Here is an 18,200-nt window from a genome sequence, read left to right on the forward strand (position 1 = left end):
TAGGTGCCTTACATTTTGACACTGAAAGTTCCCAGAGTTTGCTATTGTAAATGCTGAGAACCGTTCCAGGGCAGAGCAGCTCAGCCCCATTCTCACTCCTAAGCCCAGTTTGGAGCCAGAAAGTTGGCAGTCGTCTCGTGGTATTCTTGGATCATGCCTAACACATGGGGGCAAATGCAGGGGCTGCTGTTGCGGAGGAAAAAGACGTGACACTGTGCCTGATACAATAGTGGTTAGAGCTCCTGCCAGAGATGTAGGAGATGCTGCTTGAAGGGATTCAAAGTGACACCTCCCACCCTCCAGGAGAGCATCCTAAACATGAGCCTGTTGTAGGTGGCACAGCCTCAGCAGGGGAGGTGGAAAGATGGTGGCGGGGGGGGTAACATCACCTCTTTCTTCTCTGGCAGAGGCATTGAAAAGAACAAGAAACCTTGCCCAGCTCTCTGAAAGAGAGAGCACAGGCCCCTACGTGTTAGTGGCAGAGCCAGGATTAGAACCCAGTGACCCCACTCTTCAGTCTTGTGTCCTGGCCACCAGACTATGCTACTTCCTGTTTTGGGTTGATTTAAAAGGAAACCATTTTGCTCTCTGGCTATGAATGCAGACATCCCAGTGGAGGCTGGTGCAGTCTGAGCCTGAGTTTTTCTAGATCAAAAAAACTGGGCAGGACCCTTTTGAGAGAGACCTCTTTGTTTTTAGACTGTGAGAAGAAAGTAGCAGTAGTCGGAGTTGAATGTTTAGAGAGACCCTCTATATGAAATTCTCCTTTTTCTTGCACAGGGCTGTCTACTTTGCATGCTACTCCAAAGCCAAGGAGCGATTCAATAGCATTTTTGTGCCCAACAGCAACATTGTGCACATTTGCTCAGCAGGCTCTGCAGGTAGGTAATAGCTGTTTGTCTCCCTCGCTGTTTTGCAGTGGTTTCGAGCTACCCAGCCTTCCTCCTGTAGTGGGCTAATTCTGTCGATCACACTGTCCAGCCGGGATCGCGGCCCCCTCCATCTTTTGTGCTCTGTTCCAAAAACCTCTTCAGAGGGAGAGATGAAATAACTGTATACATGAGACTGCCCTTCATTAATGCAGAGTCCGCCATGCCACTCCCCTGTACAGTATAGCTGCTGTTGTGGGCTGCAGGAAGTACATTTCCCCATCCTCACCCCTCAAGCAAATTCTGCAGTGAATTGGAAAGCAGAACAGGGTTTTCTCTGTCTCTATGGTACCAGGAATAATGTAGCCCTATCTGATTGGCCCACTGCACACTACTGTGGTGCAGTGAGAGAGATGCTTTGTGTTAATGTGCACAAATCATTGGCTTTTTCTGAAAATATGCACTTGAGCTCCCTGCGTGGGCAAACATAAGAATTCATTGCTGGGAGTCAAGAAAGCGAGTCTTTCTAAGAAACGTGCCCAGCAAATGACCCCCGTAAAAGCCTGAGAGCAAGAGAGGTGACTGAGTTCAGGAAACAAAGTACAAGGCATGGTTAAAAACAAAAGTTGTTGAACTGAGAATTTTCAGTTCTCTTCAAAACAGGGAGACAGGAGGCAACTTGGCAAGCTCACCCCTGGATTTGTAAGGAATATACTCCTGCACAGCTAAAAAAAGTGATATTCTGTAGAGCATCTTTTCTTACATCTGCCAGTTTTGCAGCTCCCCTCTTATGCAACTTAGTATCAGTGCAAACAGGAAGGAATTTATTGTAAATCAGTGTTACACGCACCAGTTATGTAACTTGGCTGTGGGAAGCTGTGACTAGTATGTTTTCAAAAAGTCCCTCCAGTGCTTTTGAGAGGGGGAACAAAACTCCGGAACACAGCAAGTAGATAGATGCCTGTGTAGGTTTGTGTGCACGCAGTCAGCCTCTGTAGAGAAATGCTTAACTGTTGGCATAACCCTTTGGGAGGCTGGAGATTTGTGATCAGTTTTGAATCCTGCTGGATGTAAGAGTCAACATGCAGAACAAGGCGCTGAGGCTGAGATTTTTTAACATGCCTAAAGGTGATTCAGTTGGAACAAGACACGCAATACCTTAGGCACAACCTACACATAGATTGATTGTGTGTGGTTGGTTTTGTTTGTGCCAGCATAACTCTGTTGCATAGGGGACAATCATACTTTTATATTTTTAACAAGCCACCTCTACGGACACAAAGTCAGTCTGCGTGCCGATATGCCAAAGCAGATAGACTTTATAATGGTAAAGGTAGGTACATTGTGCTGATGAAACAGTCCACACATGGGGGAAAGGGAGGACAGACCACTTGAATGATACTGCAGTAGTTAAAGCTGTACAGCCTGTGTACAGATAAGGTTTTGGACTCCTTTGTAAAATCCCAGTGTTAAAAGTATCTGTAGAATAAGTACTGCAGTTACTGAGTGATGACCAGCAATGGAGTGTTGGTGCTTTATCCTTTTGTGGCGCAAAACTGCTTCCATGGCTATTTACCAGGGGTAAAGGTTTATTGACTGGGAAACTAGAAGGAAGCAAGCTGTTAACTTCCAAAAAACAGCATTCCCTTGATCTCATGCAGCATGTGTATTTGCCTAGCTTGTGAAAGAACCGTATCCTAACTGAAAATTATTTTTTAAAGTTGTGTACGTTCTATTTCAAGTTGGTAATTCAGTATTCCCAACCCCACCATGCCAAATATCATAAGACAAACTCTTAAAAAAATCAAGAGATTGGCATATCAGTTATGACATGCTATTTTTGAAGCGGGGAGGTGGGGGACTCGGGGGGGGTTGAAACCTGGGGAGCGGGGGGTCCCCACACACCCTGGGAAGATGCAGAGTGCTGCAGTTCAGGAGTGAGAGGCAGCAACAGGGCTGGAGGGGCTGTGGCTTGGGCGTGAGTTAAAAACACAGAGACAAAGACAGCACCCAGCTGATAAGCAGAGGGGAAAGGGCTGGCTGGAGAGGGAAGAGGTAAGGAGGGAAGAGATCAAGGCTCCCACGGTGAGGGAGGAAGTGGGGCTGGGGCAGGAGCAGGAGCAGGGACTGGGGTGAACGGGGCCCTGGGGCTGAGGCGGGTTGTCCAGAGGCGATGGGTGTCGGGGGGCGGCTCCCCACAGCAGCACATACCCCGGAGAGATGCATGGGGGGCACATGCCCTCCATGGGGCAGAGGCAGGCTGCCCACTGTACGCTGGGGCTCTGTGCCCTACTGCTTTTGCCCTAGAAGTTCAGCTGTGCAACACCATTGCTGCCTGCTGGGTGGGCAGCTGACATGGGGCATGCTGGCCACACAGCATGTTGCCTGCCCACCCGGTGGCAGGAAGCACACTGGTGTCACACGGCTGAGCTCCTGGGGCAAAGGCAGCAGGGCACAGTCCCGAGCCTGCAGCGGGCAGCTTGCCTCGCTCACAGGGGGCACATGCCCCTCCCCCGGATGCCTCTGGACAACTTGCCTCAGCCCCAGGGCCTGTTCCTGCCCCTCTCCCTCCCACAGCGTAGGGGCCTCAGTCTCTTCCCCCCCCCCCCACCCCTTGCCCCTCCACAGACTTACCAGCTGGGAAAATCCGGAGATCTGAGGATTTGATCCGGAGATCATGAGTCGGAGTTATTTTGACTTAAAAATCCTGATTCTTGGGATGTTTTCCCAACAGTTGGCATTACTGGTAATTTTTAAATTCGAAGGAGAAATAGTACAATAATGCTCCTCGGAATGAGGACAAAAGTAGAAATGAACAAACCTTCAGCTAAAGTGCTTTTTAGGCAAACTATTGGTTTGAGTTTCTTTTTTTGTCAGTCTGGGGAATGTAGCTTACTGTTGTGGGAACATTACTGCAAGACGATTCCATCAGCTCTCTCCAATTAAGTTGCCAAAATGCCCATTTAAAAGCCATTCTAAAATAACCCTTAATTACAAGTGGATTTGGTTAGTGAGATGGCCCAACAGCACCACCTAGAGTCATGAAATATCCCAGAGGGATGGTTTGCCCATGGATTTCAGTTCAGTAAAAGAGAAGTTAATAAATTATTCTAAACCCAGTCGGTAAATATTAAATCTTGCAAATGGCCATTTACAGCAGCCTAGGTACATGAGATTCTCTAATGCACCTGCCGCTGTAGCACCTGAAGTGAACAGAGCAAATACCTCTGAAGGTTACTATGTCCTGTGGCAGTGCCTTGGTTCCAGACTTACCCACCTGCACTTCTTGTCTTGAACCTCTTCATTGAAACCTGCCAACTGGGACTGGGTAGCATTAAAGCTTACTATTTGCCTAGTTACTGAAGCCACTGGACACGCTTCATGAAACTGTGTGTTTTCTTTTGGTCTTTCAGCTTTTGTCACAAATACCATGATGAACCCTATATGGATGGTGAAGACCAGAATGCAGCTGGAACGGAAGTAAGCAACTGATTGAGAGAAACTGGCTGACACTATTTATGGGAGGCTCCAAAATATATGTTTGCCTCTTCCATCCATGAGTCCATAATGAAGCTCTTCCTACCCAATTCAACCACCACAACCTTTAAGGCACTGTCCTTCTAGCTGACTAGGGTACAGCTTTAACTTGTCAGTGTTGCACTTTAATTTAACAAGGGTCACTATCACTACCCAGTGGGTCGTAGCTGGAGACTCAGAAGATGTTGTGGAAGCTGACAGTTTAGCCAAATTAAAAAAGGGGTCGGACATATTTTTGGAGGAAAGGGTCATCAATAGCTATTGAGCACGGGAGTTAGGGGTCCAGTCTCTGAATCAGAACTTCCTAGACCCTAAATGGTGGATGCTGCAAGTGGGAGAGGAACAGTGGAAAAAATCTGCTCAGATCCTAGGGTGTTCGCTCACCCATTCGGCATCTGCTCTCTGCCACTGTGTGCCACAGGATCCTAGGCAAGGTGGAGCTACAGTCTGACCCAGTGAATGGCAGTTCTTATGTTCAGGTCCTAGCATTAGCCCAGACTGTGCAACTTTGGCGTGCCTTGGTTCCCACCTGTAAAATCTTTCCTACGTCAAAGGGACATTAAGAAGATAAAAGCATTGACTATTGTGAAGTGCTTGTATACGATTGGAATGGAGGCCATATTGAGTATCAAAGAGGTTCCCTGCTGGGTTCAGTTTAGAAAAGGCTAGGGCTAAAGTCCATTTAGGCAATACAGAAAGTAACACTGGCTTGAGATTCTACAGATGTGGGTTTAACAGTTGGTTCATATACTGCAATAATTTAAGATCCTCAATAACTGACCACTATCTACAGTGAGAACAGGAAAATGTTTCTGGGGATTTTTTTTTTCCTAAATGCCAATAATTGAGTAGTTTTGCTTCCAAGGGAATGGTGCTGGCTCCTACCTTGGGGGTCTTTAAGAGGAGGTTTGACAGTTACCTGGCTGGAATCATTTGAGCTCAGTTTTCTCTCCTGCCCAGGGCAGGGGGTCAGACTAGATCTGCAAGGTCCCTTCCAACCCTACATCTATGAATCTATGTTAACAATATGTCTTTAGAAAGGCAGCTTTCCCCCTCTGCTGTAACAGGTCAGGTGGGTGAGATAAGAAGGATCCCAGCAGCTACCAAGAAGTTATTGAAAATGAAGGTGACCACTGGCTTGTAGATCTTATAAATTATTTATAAAGACTAAGTCCAGCAAGTCACTAGGTGGTTCCTCTGAATTGAATGCTGCCACTTACCCTGAAGGGTCAGTTTTCCTGTAGGAGGCCATTGTCTATGGCTAAAGTTGGACTGGAAGGAAATTGCTGGTTCACTTTACAGCAGTGCCTCTACCGTGGTAAGTGTTTAGATCGCTGAAGCAGCATAACAGAGTAGCCAGGCCAACCTGGAAAGATTAGCGCATGCATGTATCAACTGATTGGAAAAGCCAAGCTTGGACAGTTAGCATTGCAATCCTGCTCCTGGCCTTCAAAATGTGACTACAATGCCAACAATAATGAAAGAGCCATTGAAGTCTCTCCAAAGCAGTCCTAGATTCTTGCAGTTACACTTAGCAAGGCATTCTTGTTCCTCCTGGGTTATTTATCGCTTGCAGCATTTCCATACAAATGTTTTATCATGCTCTAATTTCATTTTATTTTGCTTTTTAGAGTCAGGGGTTCCAAGCCCATGAATGCTCTGCAGTGTGCTAGATACGTTTACCAAACAGAAGGCATCCGTGGCTTTTACAGAGGCCTCACTGCCTCCTATGCTGGTATTTCCGAAACCATTATCTGCTTTGCTATTTATGAAAGCTTAAAGAAGCGCCTGAAGAATGCCCAGCTACCTCCTTCTGCTAATGGGACGGAGAGAAGCTCCACAAACTTTTTTGGACTGATGTTTGCTGCTGCGGTTTCTAAGGGCAGTGCCTCATGTATTGCTTATCCACATGGTACGTTGTCCTTTCCCTTTACCAGTTGAGTGGTGCGTGTGTTGCGTCTGGTCTGTGCCAACTGATGGGCAGCAATGCTGTAATGTTATTAACTTCAGAAGACAGCCTTGTTGTCTAGAGATGCACCTTACTCTGAATGCATCTACACTGAGGTCTTTGATGTTCCCATTGCTCTTTGTTTGTTAAATAACAAGGCTTCCTAAAAGAAGTTGGCTGCCTGTTCCCCCCTGCCCCACCTTCTGTTCTGCACATGGTGCCTCATCTAGCAACATCCTCACCGCTCTTTGCAGCAGAAGCTTGTATTTCATACTAATCAGATCCTCCAATCTTTTTATACAGCACCTAGAAGTGAGCTAAGTACTTTTCAGAACAAATAGGCTAAGGCTCCTCTCCCAGAGAGCTTACAATCTGGTTTCACGTGCAAGATGATGAGAACAATCCACAACAGAGGGACAGGGGGCTGAGGTATAACATGGTACATTTTAGATTATGCACGGCTTCCCCACCACCACCACCACTACACACACTAATGTGATTCTGCCTCCTGTTGGCAGCTCAGCAGGGATTTATATGAGGCAAAGCTGGTGGGCTGGCCCATAAGAACTTATGGGCATGTCTTACATAATGGGTAGCATGTGAAAAAGTGCTGAGGAGGGACCTGGAAACAACCACAGCACGGAGGCTGGCTATAAAAATGCTGCTGAGAGGACTTCCTCTTTTCGGTTAAGCAGTGTTTCTTTATTCTATGGAACTTCATGGAAAAGTGAGTCTAATTCCCTGCGCATCTGTAGGCCATCTTTCTTCCTTCTCTGTCCATGCTTTTGGACCCAGTGTTTGAGATGCTGGCTGTTATCACAGCTTAAATTCTCTGCCTGTAAGTGCCATTGAAAAAAATGCCCCCCCTCAAATGGTACCCTCTGAATGCTTCATGTTCTCCCATTAAGCTGCAGGTCACATCACAAATCAGGATGAGCAGAGGTAACAAGAGCCCTGATTCATCAGAGTTAATTCATTTTAGTGAAAAAGTAATTTAAGTTAGTCCAGACTTTCCTCTTCCTTTTTAAATGTCCTTAGTACCTTGTTTAATGGATGCAACTACATCTCCGTGAGGCTTTGATACTGACTTTGTTGGATGCCATTCTTGGCCCAAACTTGCGAAGATTTGACCAGACTTGCATTGCAGCTGGACAGACTGTTTTGGACTTTCATTACGCACCTGAATCACATGCCAATTAGTGTGCAGAGGTATCAGCACAGGGGAAAAAACCCTGAAGTGCTGTGTCCAAGGAAGCCTGGTTTTTGCAGCAGCCTAGTTAGATTCAATTTGATTTAAAGAATATATGAATTCCTAAAGCTTCTCATCCCAGGCTGTATGCGTCCCAGCAAATAAAATTGAATGGATGGTATGATGCAGAATCCGATGTCCTTCCCAGGCCCACCTTCACAGAAGCCAATACGATACGTGTGCTCCTTGCTGACACCCTAAAGTTCAGTGGACTCCCAGGCTGGTTAGGAGTAGAGGAGAAAGCTTGTCCATCGCTCGCTTTAATTCAAGGCTTCTGTGGGCTGGGATTGGAATCCAGCAGTACAGTCTCTGCTGATCACAACTGTGGCCTCAACTGGCAGTCGTGTTAAATCACAACTGGCCTCTTTCTCCTGTAGTAAACATTTACTAAACGAGAGATGACCCCATCCTGCCATTTGAGGATGGCTCATACACACCCCGACAATGCGTTTGGCTCCATAGCTGTCCTAGTGAGGAGACTGTCTCTGTTTTCTGTAATTTGTATTGACATGAACATCAGGGACCGAGTTTTAATTTCCAGTCTTGGCTAATGGGAGCTTCACGCAAAAGTTCAGGACGTGTAGATGTAAGAGAGCAGTTCATCTGTCTGGCAGCTCGCTGGTCCAGGATGAACCAGGGTTTTGGTTGTCCCGTGCTGGAGACCTCTTTCCTTGTTTCTAGGCAGGAGGATCTGAGACACTAACCTAGGGCTCTCTTTCATTTTTCCCCAGAGGTCATACGGACACGGCTGCGAGAGGAAGGCACAAAATACAAGACTTTCTTTCAGACGGCCCGTCTGGTAGCACGTGAGGAAGGCTACCTCGCCTTCTACAGAGGACTTTTTGCCCAGCTCATCAGGCAGATACCAAACACAGCCATTGTGTTGTCCACCTATGAGTTAATTGTGTACCTGTTAGAAGACCGGGATGAGTAGCAGGCCAAGAAGCATCGTCTAGAAAGTAAACACTGACAGACTGTGAAGAGCAATTTTTCATTTAATGAATAGCTATTTAAGAGACTGATGCAGGTGTTGGTGATGGAGAAAAGAAACGAGTTCTTGTTCACCTGCTGGACATTTTCCTTTTGGATTCATGCTTTCTGGAAGGTTTTGACTCATTAACGTTAATAGTTAATTATAACTTTTTTTTAACTTAAAACATGATTCAGAATTTAAACAGCTACTAAATTAAATCTCACTATTTAATTTAATTATATGTTTGTCCTTGTCTTTAAGTACAGCCATATGTGAATAAGGAATGTACCTATACTATCAAGATGTCTGTTGGACTTATGTTAATTAAAACTGTATTAAAGCAGAAGAACTAATTTGGACTCTGAAACTCAGGCCTCCTACTGCTGGTGTCAAAAATATATATATATATTTTTTTCAGTAGTGTAGTTGCCTGGTGCCCCCAATATCTTTCATTGTATTTCAAAGCTAATGCAAGGTATGGCGTAGTACTCATCACCACGTGAACTTCCAGAATGAACAAAGTGCAACAGCTGTGTAACATGCAATTTTACTGATATAAACTGTTCACTCCAGCATGTCTTGGGAAAGCTGCTGCACTGGAAACATCCCTGTAAAGGTAAAGCAAAGTAGCTATCCTAGAATAAATTTAAAGATATAGTAGAAAGCCCCATAATTGATACCTGGAGAAGTTATTTCTGCTCCTCTCTGCTATTCTCCTCATTTCCAGTGGCTTGGGGTTTTTGTGTCTTAACTCTTGGATCTGAATGGCTTGGGGAAACTGGTCCCCAAGTCCTGCAAAATCTATCTTCAGAGCCCTACACCAGTGTCAGAGAAGTAATTCATTTTGAACAATAAATATTTATTAATATGCTCCTGGAGAACAGCAGAGCTGTGATCCGAAACAAGAACATGCACATTTTACCTCCTCATACTTGCTACCTCACTGGAATAAGTAAAACTTATATAAAGCCAAGTAAGGAAATAATGTAAAATTCAGTGGGAAAAGAGAAATCTGCTACTCCAAGCAACCCATGGGACAGGTCTTTGCCCGCACGTCATTTAAGTATGTTCAGGTAATCTATTTTCTGCCCCAAAGGAGCCACGTCAAATGAATCTTCTTCCCTAACACTCAAGTCATCTTTCATCGCAAGCTAACCCCCGTTGGTTCTGCAGCTCCTGCCGCTCAATTTTAAATCAATTATCCTAGCTAAATCAAATGATCAGACCTTTCCTAGCTGTTGTAATGTGCTTTTAGTTAAACAGTTTTCTTTACTATTTGTATTGCAATAGCACTCCGTGGTTTAGATGCTATGTGTACATATACATGCTGAGTGTTTCTGTGAAGATATTTTGAGACTTAAATTCAGAGGGTTGGCGTTTGCTTTGTTTGGCCATACTATGCTCTCCAACTTGCTAGTGTCATTTGCTTTGACAGCTGGGACAAATGCTGTAGTGTTAGAGAGATCAAGTTCAGGCTTTCTGGAGCTCAACTGAACAATAAGCTTCTCATCACTTCAGCAGGTGTTGGATTCTTGGGCACAAACGAGTGTTTACAGCCATCTCTGTCTTCACCCAGGAAGCAAACACCGGACAAACCAGCCAGACCTGAGGGTGTTGCAAATTGACTGGCAAAGTCTATTAGTGAGTAAGGTTATTCACTTCTTAAAAGCAGATAGAATTAAATGAGAATAAATGTGAAAGTTGCATCTAATTACGGAGCCATACTGTTTCTATATCAAAATGCCAATTTGAAAACTGTCAAATACAACTTCAGGTCCCATAGAAGACGAGTGAAAAAGGTGAAGCATTTACACCCATAGGAGCAGCACCACATAGGGAAAGATCAAAAATAATCACCGGGAAGAAGAAAGTTAACGTTAATTTAAAATAAACAGGAAACTGTTAATTGAGGAAAACTGACATAACGTTGTAAAGTAGGCTTTTACGCTCTTTTCTTTTCTTCTGTGAGATTCAACTGTTACTTGCCATGAAATGCTGCTTTGGATTTTGGGAAAAGAATAAGGTTTGAAGCAGAAGCAGCAGCAACCAAGCACATGCCTGGGATCTGCTTTCTCTGTTCCTGTTTTTAAATGTGCCCTGGTTCACTTGTACAGTTTTGGTTAAATGTCTGTCTGGGCTGCTGGCGTCTCTTCATTTTAGAAAAAGAGAACTAAGTAATTTGTGGGAAAAGCCCAAGACTTGAGCAGCTGCCTCTTTTGCAGTTAAACATGCAAACGCCACTATATGTGGGTTTTTTAATGCCAACCTTGACAAAATTTAGTCTTAATTTGATTCAGATTGAATGTATCATAATGAGAGCTGACTGACATTGGGAGAAGACTCTTGGCTCCGCCTCGGGAGCCAGGAGCAGCGGGGAGAGGAGGGATCCAGGTACACGCGTGTCCCGCACGCACGTGTGCCCCCTTACCAGACCTGAGGCGGACACAGCAGCAGCTGATCCCCCTAAGGTAAGTGGGCAGAGGAACCAGACGCAGCTGAGCCGGATCCAGAGGGGAAGCCCCCTGGATCCCGCTTAGCTGAACCGGTAGGGAGCTGCGCTGCGTGAACAGAGCATGCCGGTGTTTGTGTCGGCATTCGCACCGGCAGGCGAGCAGGAAGGCCCAGGAGGGAGACTCCTACTAGGACAGGGCAAAGGCACTGCACTAAGCTAAAAACAAGCAGCAACTCCTACGATGGTGTTGATGCGGCGTGCTGCCAGGACCCCTGCCCAGGGGGAGCAGCCTACCTGGGGCTTGTCTGAGGCCTCCACCCAGACAGAGCCCATGGGGGAGCTGGCGCCCCCCTCCCCCTGGCCTGCAGGGGTTGCCCAGCAAGGCCTGGGGGGCAGGGATTGGGGACCCCACACCTGTCCTGCAGGCACCTGCCTTAGGGCCCTGGAGGCGCAGGTGAGGGAGCTCCAGTAGGAGGTTAGCAGGCTGAGGGGAATCAGGGAGGTGGAGGAAGAAATTGATGGGCATTTCCTTTCCTTGCAGGGTCACACATCCGAGGAAGAGGCACCTTGGGAAGTCCCCTCCACTGCAGAGTGGCAGACGGTCACCTCCAGAACCAGGGCTGCTCGTAACACAGCAGTACCAGTTCCTCCAGGCCGGCTGGAGAACAGGTGCGAGGCCCTGGCAACACTGGAGGAGGAGGGAGAGGAGGCAACTCCACACTTTCCACGCTCTGAACAGGCTGAAGGAGCTAAGCAGTCCCGGAGGAGAAAGCATCAAGTGATCGTCACAGGCGACTCCATCCTGAGAGGTACAGAGGGCCCCATCTGTCGCCAGGACCCCTCGACACGCGAGGTCTACTGCCTGCCCGGAGCAAAGATTCATGACGTGATGGGGATGATCCAGGCCGTGATCCAGCCCACCGATTACTACCCCATGGTCCTAATCCATGTGGGTACTAATGATGCGACCAGGAGAAGCCCTGATCACCTGATGGCGGACTACCACGCTCTGGGGGCATGCTGAAGGAGATAGGCGCACAGGTGGTTTTCTCTTCTGTCCTACCAGTGAGCGGACATGGAAGACGGCACGAGACATGCATCGCAGAGACCAACTGGCGGCTTCAGGAATGGTGTCTTGCGGGCTATGGCTTCCTTGACAATGACCCGCACATCACGACGAGAGACATGCTCAGGTGGGATGGGCTCCACCTTTCCCCTAAAGATAAGCATGTGTTCTCTTCTAAGTTGGTGGATCTCCTCCGGCAGGCTTTAAACTAGGCTCAGTGGGGGAAGGGGAAGGGGAAGACGAGGGAGCCTTGGACCGCTAAACCAAGCAGCACTCACAAGTACGGCCCAGCCTAGACCGACGAGCAGAACATATACACAGGTAAGCAACAGGGGCCAGTGCAATGCTGAGATTAGGGGGCCAGTGCACACATCCACAGGAGGCCTCAAATGCCTCTACACAAACGCTCGTAGTATGGGAAACAAGCAGGAGGAACTTACCCTCCTGCTAGCTGACACCAACCCAGACATAGTGGGGCTCACTGAAACGTGGTGGGACCCAACACACGACTGGGCGGTGAATATCAATGGCTGTACAGGACAGGGGGGGAAAGGTGGGGGTGTGGCACTCTACATTAAGGAGGAATACACATCCTCACCAGGTAGCACAGAGCCAGAGGAGGGGCACACGGAAGTGCTCTGGGTTAGGATACAAGGCAGTTGAGGGGAAAGAGACTTAACAGTGAGGTCTACTACAGACCTCCTAACCAAGGGGAAGAGCTCGACCAGGAATTCTTAAGTCGGCTCACGGAGGTAGTGAGGTCAAAGGACGTGGTCATCATGGGGGACCTGAACTTCCCGGACATCTGCTGGGAAGAGCAGTCAGCCAGGTCTGACTGCTCACGTAGGTTCCTAGCCCAAGTGCAGGACCTCCGTCTAACCCTGGAGGTGCCCAGCCCCACCAGGGGAAATGCCTTGTTGGACCTGGTGCTGGCCACGGGCGACGACCTGGTGAGGGGGTTGCGGATGCTTGACCACCTGGGCGACAGTGATCATCGCTTGCTGGGATTCACCATCCAGCGCAAGGTGGCAAAGGCCGGCAGCAAGGCAGCAGCCCTGGACATCAGGAGGGCCAACTTCACTGAGCTAAGGAGAATAGTTGGGGAAGCACTGAGGTCCCGGAGGGGAGGGGAGCCAGGTGTCCAAGGAGAGTGGTTGCTCCTTAAGGAGACGATCCTCCAAGCCCAAGGGAGGTAATCCCAACATGGATCAAAGGGAGCAGGAGGGCGCAAAAGCCCCCATGGCTCACCAAAAGCACCCAGGAATCTCTCCTAGCTAAAAGGGAGGTGCACACCCAATGGCAGGGAGGGGCTGTCACCAGGGAGGGCTATACTGCGGTTGCTCGGGGATGTAGGGGGGCAGTCAGGAAGGCCAAGGCAGAGATGGAGCTGGGACTAGCTTCCCGGATCAAGAACAACAACAAGTCCTTTTTTAAACATATAGGGGGCAGAAAGAAGGTACCGGGTAACGTGGGGCCCCTGCAAGACATGCTAGGAAATTTGGTCATCGCACCAGATGACAAAGCTAACCTATTTAACCATTTTTTTGCCTCCGTTTCCCTGAGCAGGGACCAGATCGGCCCCAGGGGAGGTCACCCAGCCCAAGGGTCAGGGAGGATCTAGTCAGGGAACTTCTGGAGGGACTGGACATATTTAAATCAGCTGGTCCAGATGATCTCCACCCCTGAGCGCTGAGGAAATTAGCTGAGGTCATTGCTGGACCCCTGGCACAGCTGTACAAGCACTCGTGGTGTTCTGGTGTGGTGCCAGAGGGCCAATGTGGTTCCCATCTTCAAAAAAGGGAGGAAGGAGGACCTGGGAAACTATAGGCCAGTTAGTCTTACCTCGGTCCTGGGTAAGCTTTTTGAGAGAATTATTCTGGCACACATCCACGAGGGGCCAGCAGGGGAGATTATGCTTAAGGGCAACCAACATGGGTTCATTAGCGGCAGGTCCTGTCAGACCAACCTGGTGGCCTTCTACGACCAGGTCACCAAATCCCTAGATGCAGGGGTAGCAGTTGGATGTAGTCTTTCTGGAAGGCCTTCAACACTGTCTCTCACCCCGTTCTCATTAAGAAACTGGGGGACGGTGGTGTCGACACCCACACAGTCAAATGGGTCACCAACTGGCTGGAGGGCCACACCCAGAGAGTGGTGGTGGACAGGTCATTTTCGACTTGGAGGGAAGTGGGCAGTGGGGTCCCTGAGGGCTCAGTCCTTGGGCCCACATTGTTAACATCTTCATCAGCCACTTGGACGAGGGGGTAAAAAGCACCCTGTTCAAATTTGCTGATGACACTAAAATGTGGAGGGATGTGGGCATGCTAGACGGGAGGAACAGGCTACAATCGGACCTAGACAGGTTACAGGGGTGGGCGGATGAGAACAGGATAGGATTCAACACTGACAAGTGCAAGGTGCTGCACCTGGGGAGAGAGAACCGGCACCATCCCTACAGGCTGGGGAACTCCCTTCTCAGCAGTACAGAGGCAGAAAAGGATCTTGGAGTCATCTTTGAGGCCAAGATGAACATGGGCTGGCAGTGTGGGGATGCAGTCAGGAAGGCCAACCACACCTTGTCCTGCATCCACAGATACATCTCAGGCAGGTCCAGGGAGGTGATCCTCCCCCTCTATGCGGCACTGGTCAGGCCGCAGCTGGAGTACTGCGTCCAGTTCTGGGTGCCGCACTTCAGGAGGGATGTGGACAGCATGGAGAAGGTCCAGAGGCGGCCGCTCGTGTGATCAGGGGGCAGCAGGGCAGGCCCTACGAGGAGAGGCTATGGGACCTGAACCTGTTCAGCCTCCACAGGAGAAGGCTGAGGGGGATCTAGTGGCCTGTTACAGACTAGTCAGGGGGGATCAGCAGGCATTGGGGGAGTCCCTGTTCCCCCGAGCACTGCCAGGAGTGACTAGAAATAAGTCACAAGCTGGCAGAGGGTAGATTCAGACTAGACATCAGGAGGCGCGACTTCACTGTCAGGGTGGCTAGGATCTGGAACCAACTTGCCAGCACCACTTCGCTTGGTCCTACCCTGGGGGTGTTTAAGAGAGCGGCAAGGGATGGGCCTGGCCTGGCTAACTCGGAGATTTGGTGGCAGCAGAATCTCCAAATCAGAGTCTGCTGAATCAAATGGGGACAGTGATTCAAATCACCAAATTGAATCACTTTCCCCCAAATCGGCCAAATCCGAAGCGAATACTAGCCACTTTGTCCAGGCCCCTAATTATTACCCCTAGGTCCCTTTCAGTCATGGTGCTAATCCATATGGTGCCACCAAGCCTATAAGTATGTTGAGGATTGTTCATCCCCAGATGGAGCACTTTACTAGGCCTGTGCGAAGCAGGTAGTATTCATTTCGGATTTGGATTTGGCTGATTTGGGGGACTGTGATTCAATTTATTGATTCGAATCATTGTCCTGAATCAATTTGGCTGAATCTGATTCAGAGATTCAGCTGCTACTGCTTCAGTCAAATCTCTGAATCACACAAGCTGCATCCCCTGCCTGCTCTCAATGGCTCCCCTGCCCGCCCCAGCTCCAGGCTCTTTGGGGGGGAAAAAAAAAAGCCCTGGCTCATCGGCTCCTGCCCAGTGGGGGGTGGGGATATCACCACTGCCCCATGCCACAGTGGGGGCTCTGCCACAAGTTCCCCAACCCCTGCCCATCCCAGCTCCTGGCCCTTTAAAAAAAAATCCTGAACTTACCAGCTCCTGCCAGGTGGGGGGCAATCCCTGTTGCCCCCCACTGCCCGGTGCTGCGTGGGGGGCTCTGCACAAGCCCTGCGAGGCCACTGCAGCAGCAGGTGAGTGCAGGGGTTTTTTGTTTTGTTTTTTAAGGGCCAGGAGCTGGGCCAGGCAGGACAGCCATGGGGGGGACTGGGGGAGTGGTCAGGGGTTCGTGGGGAGGGGCTGGTGCCTGGCGGGGGGTCCCTGCAGCAGCAAGCGAGGACTGCCCAAATCACAGAAGCTCTCTGAATCTTCCAAATCTATTTGGAGAGCTTTGAATCGATTCGGACCTTTAAATTGGTCCCCTGATTCGATTTGGATTCAGAGATTCGGCCACCAAATTGAGCCAAATTTCCTCTAAATTGAATCAGCACCCGAAGCTTTGCACAGCCCTACACTTTACATTTCTCAACGTTGGACTTCATCTGGTCCCGATCTGCCCAACTGTCCAGGTCCGCCTACATCTGCAGCCTGTCTTCCAGTGTGACTGTGCTCCCGCATAATTTGGCGTCATCTGTGAACTTGACCAGTGAGCTCTTCACCCCCACATCCAAATCATTGATAAAAATGTTGAAGGACCCCTGTGGGACACCGCTGCCCGCTTCTCGCCAGGACGACACAGATCCATTCATTAGGACTTTCTGGGTCCTACCCCACAGCTAGCTTCCTACCCACCTAACTGCTGAGCAGCTAAGCTTCTGCTGCCGCACTGTTAACCTAGGGAGCAATGGTACAAATTTGCAGAGGGCTGTCACCCTTTTCCCCCTCTCCACCTTCTGTCTTCAGATAACCACCAGCATTTTTGCCTTGGGAATCAGGGGAGCTCCTCTGCTGGAGCTCTGGTTTGTATACCTGCAAGCATTTGTTTTATTTTCCTAAGGGGCAGCTTCCAAACAAGTCAGAAAGCAATGCGACTCACTCTCAGCAGAGGCCTGTTATGGTAAATTTTAGCTGACGCCGTCTAACTATAGATTCTAAAGTGACCGGCAAAACTTCTGTAGCAGAAAGCTGAAATAACCCCTTCTCCCCTTCCCTCACTCCTGCCTGTGTTAAACTGCAGGGAAGATTTCTGCAGGGCAGTGCAGCATAAATGAATTCCACTACATTGTCTCGTGCATTAGCCCTAATCTTTGTTAACGCCTCCTCTCCTCCTCTGCCTAATGCTTCCTCATTTATTATTTTTTTTTCCTCTGAGTAATGACATTTGATTTCCTCCTACTTTGGAAAGTCATATCCCTTATTTACTTCACCTTCTGTTGGTTTCCTTTGCTCCTTTACATCTAGTGCCAGCCTGCTGTTTTCTCTGGGGTCCAGCTTCATTTGTAATAAGTACTCAAAGGGAAGCGGCTTTAATTATAAAAGTCCTAAAAATGCCAACCTCAAAGGTCAGGGCAAGGACTGGAGAGGGGCAGGGATGGGGGAGTTGTGGGTATGTGGTTGTAACAGTTGTTGGTTTGGGGTACTTAGATTTGAAATGCCTTAAAAGAATGTAGATTAGAGTCTGTCTGTCTGTTTGATGCAGCTGTCATTTTTAGATACCTAGATTTGAAACAGTATGATCTGGATTTTCAGAATATGCTCAGTAGCTGGACTTCCGTGCGACGGCCATGCAAGCCATCAGTACTCGGGTCCTCTGATAAGCGGGCACAGTATGAGTGCCCCAAAGCTGATGCATAAAACAAATGGTCGTTTCTATTTAAAATATTGTCTTGCTCTCCAGTCTGCACAGCGCTGCCCTGTTGAATTGCCTCTCCTTGGAGCCAAGGGCATAGCGCCCCTCAATCCCGCGATGAACAAGAGCGGCCTCCGTGCCAGAAGAGGGAAGCTTGGAGCAGCATCTTACTCTCCCAGCTGTGAAGCCCTCTGCGATGCCCACACGTAGTGACTGCCTCTGGGGGTGCCATATGCTTCAAGCAGCCTTTCAGCCGCCCAACACAGGACCCAAAAATAATCTGTGTGTGTCAGGTAAATTTGTCAGAGCTCCTCGCGTCATTCAGCTCCCAAAACTCGCTTCAAAACTTCCTGCTGAACTCAGACTCCTTTTGCCTGTCCCAAACCCCTACAAGCCCTGGGGGTGGGCTCAGGCTGTGCTGTTTGCAGTCCAGCCTGGGCTCTGGAGTCAAAAGAAGAGCGGCCGCTCCGGGTTCCCAGGCTCGGGCGAGGGACCTGCCCCTAGTTTGAACGCCGGGGACGGCTCTGGCTGGGCTCTGCCCGGACCCGAGTGCCCGAAGCCCCAAGCGTGCCTCGCCCGCCCCCGCGCCGCACGATTTCGGCGCCGCGGCCCCCGCCGCGTTTCGTGTCCGATCCGTGCTGCTTCTGACCCGCGCCATCCCCTTCTCCTTGCTCCTCTCCTTCCTGTCCCTGCACGGCTGAATCAC

General features: G+C 49.0%; 1 protein-coding gene and 1 pseudogene across 1 annotated transcript in view; both read left to right on the plus strand.

The window, feature by feature from the left end:
- SLC25A33 (solute carrier family 25 member 33) overlaps positions 1-10,527 on the plus strand; it is a 32,054-nt gene extending 21,527 nt beyond the window's left edge. Inside the window, exons 4-7 of the mRNA XM_090024219.1 lie at positions 781-881; positions 4,283-4,349; positions 6,038-6,318; positions 8,335-10,527. Of these exons, the coding sequence (XP_089880345.1) occupies positions 781-881; positions 4,283-4,349; positions 6,038-6,318; positions 8,335-8,537 (652 nt within the window). The 3' untranslated portion in view covers positions 8,538-10,527. The remainder of the gene's footprint in view (positions 1-780; positions 882-4,282; positions 4,350-6,037; positions 6,319-8,334) is intronic.
- A 240-nt stretch (positions 10,528-10,767) lies between these two features.
- Positions 10,768-18,195, plus strand: LOC149854588 (uncharacterized; annotated as a pseudogene).
- Positions 18,196-18,200: the final 5 nt, after the last annotated feature.

The sequence above is a fragment of the Crocodylus siamensis genome, chromosome 12 (genome assembly GCF_052110815.1).
Source record: "Crocodylus siamensis isolate JL-2025a chromosome 12, ASM5211081v1, whole genome shotgun sequence".
Taxonomy (NCBI): domain Eukaryota; kingdom Metazoa; phylum Chordata; order Crocodylia; family Crocodylidae; genus Crocodylus; species Crocodylus siamensis.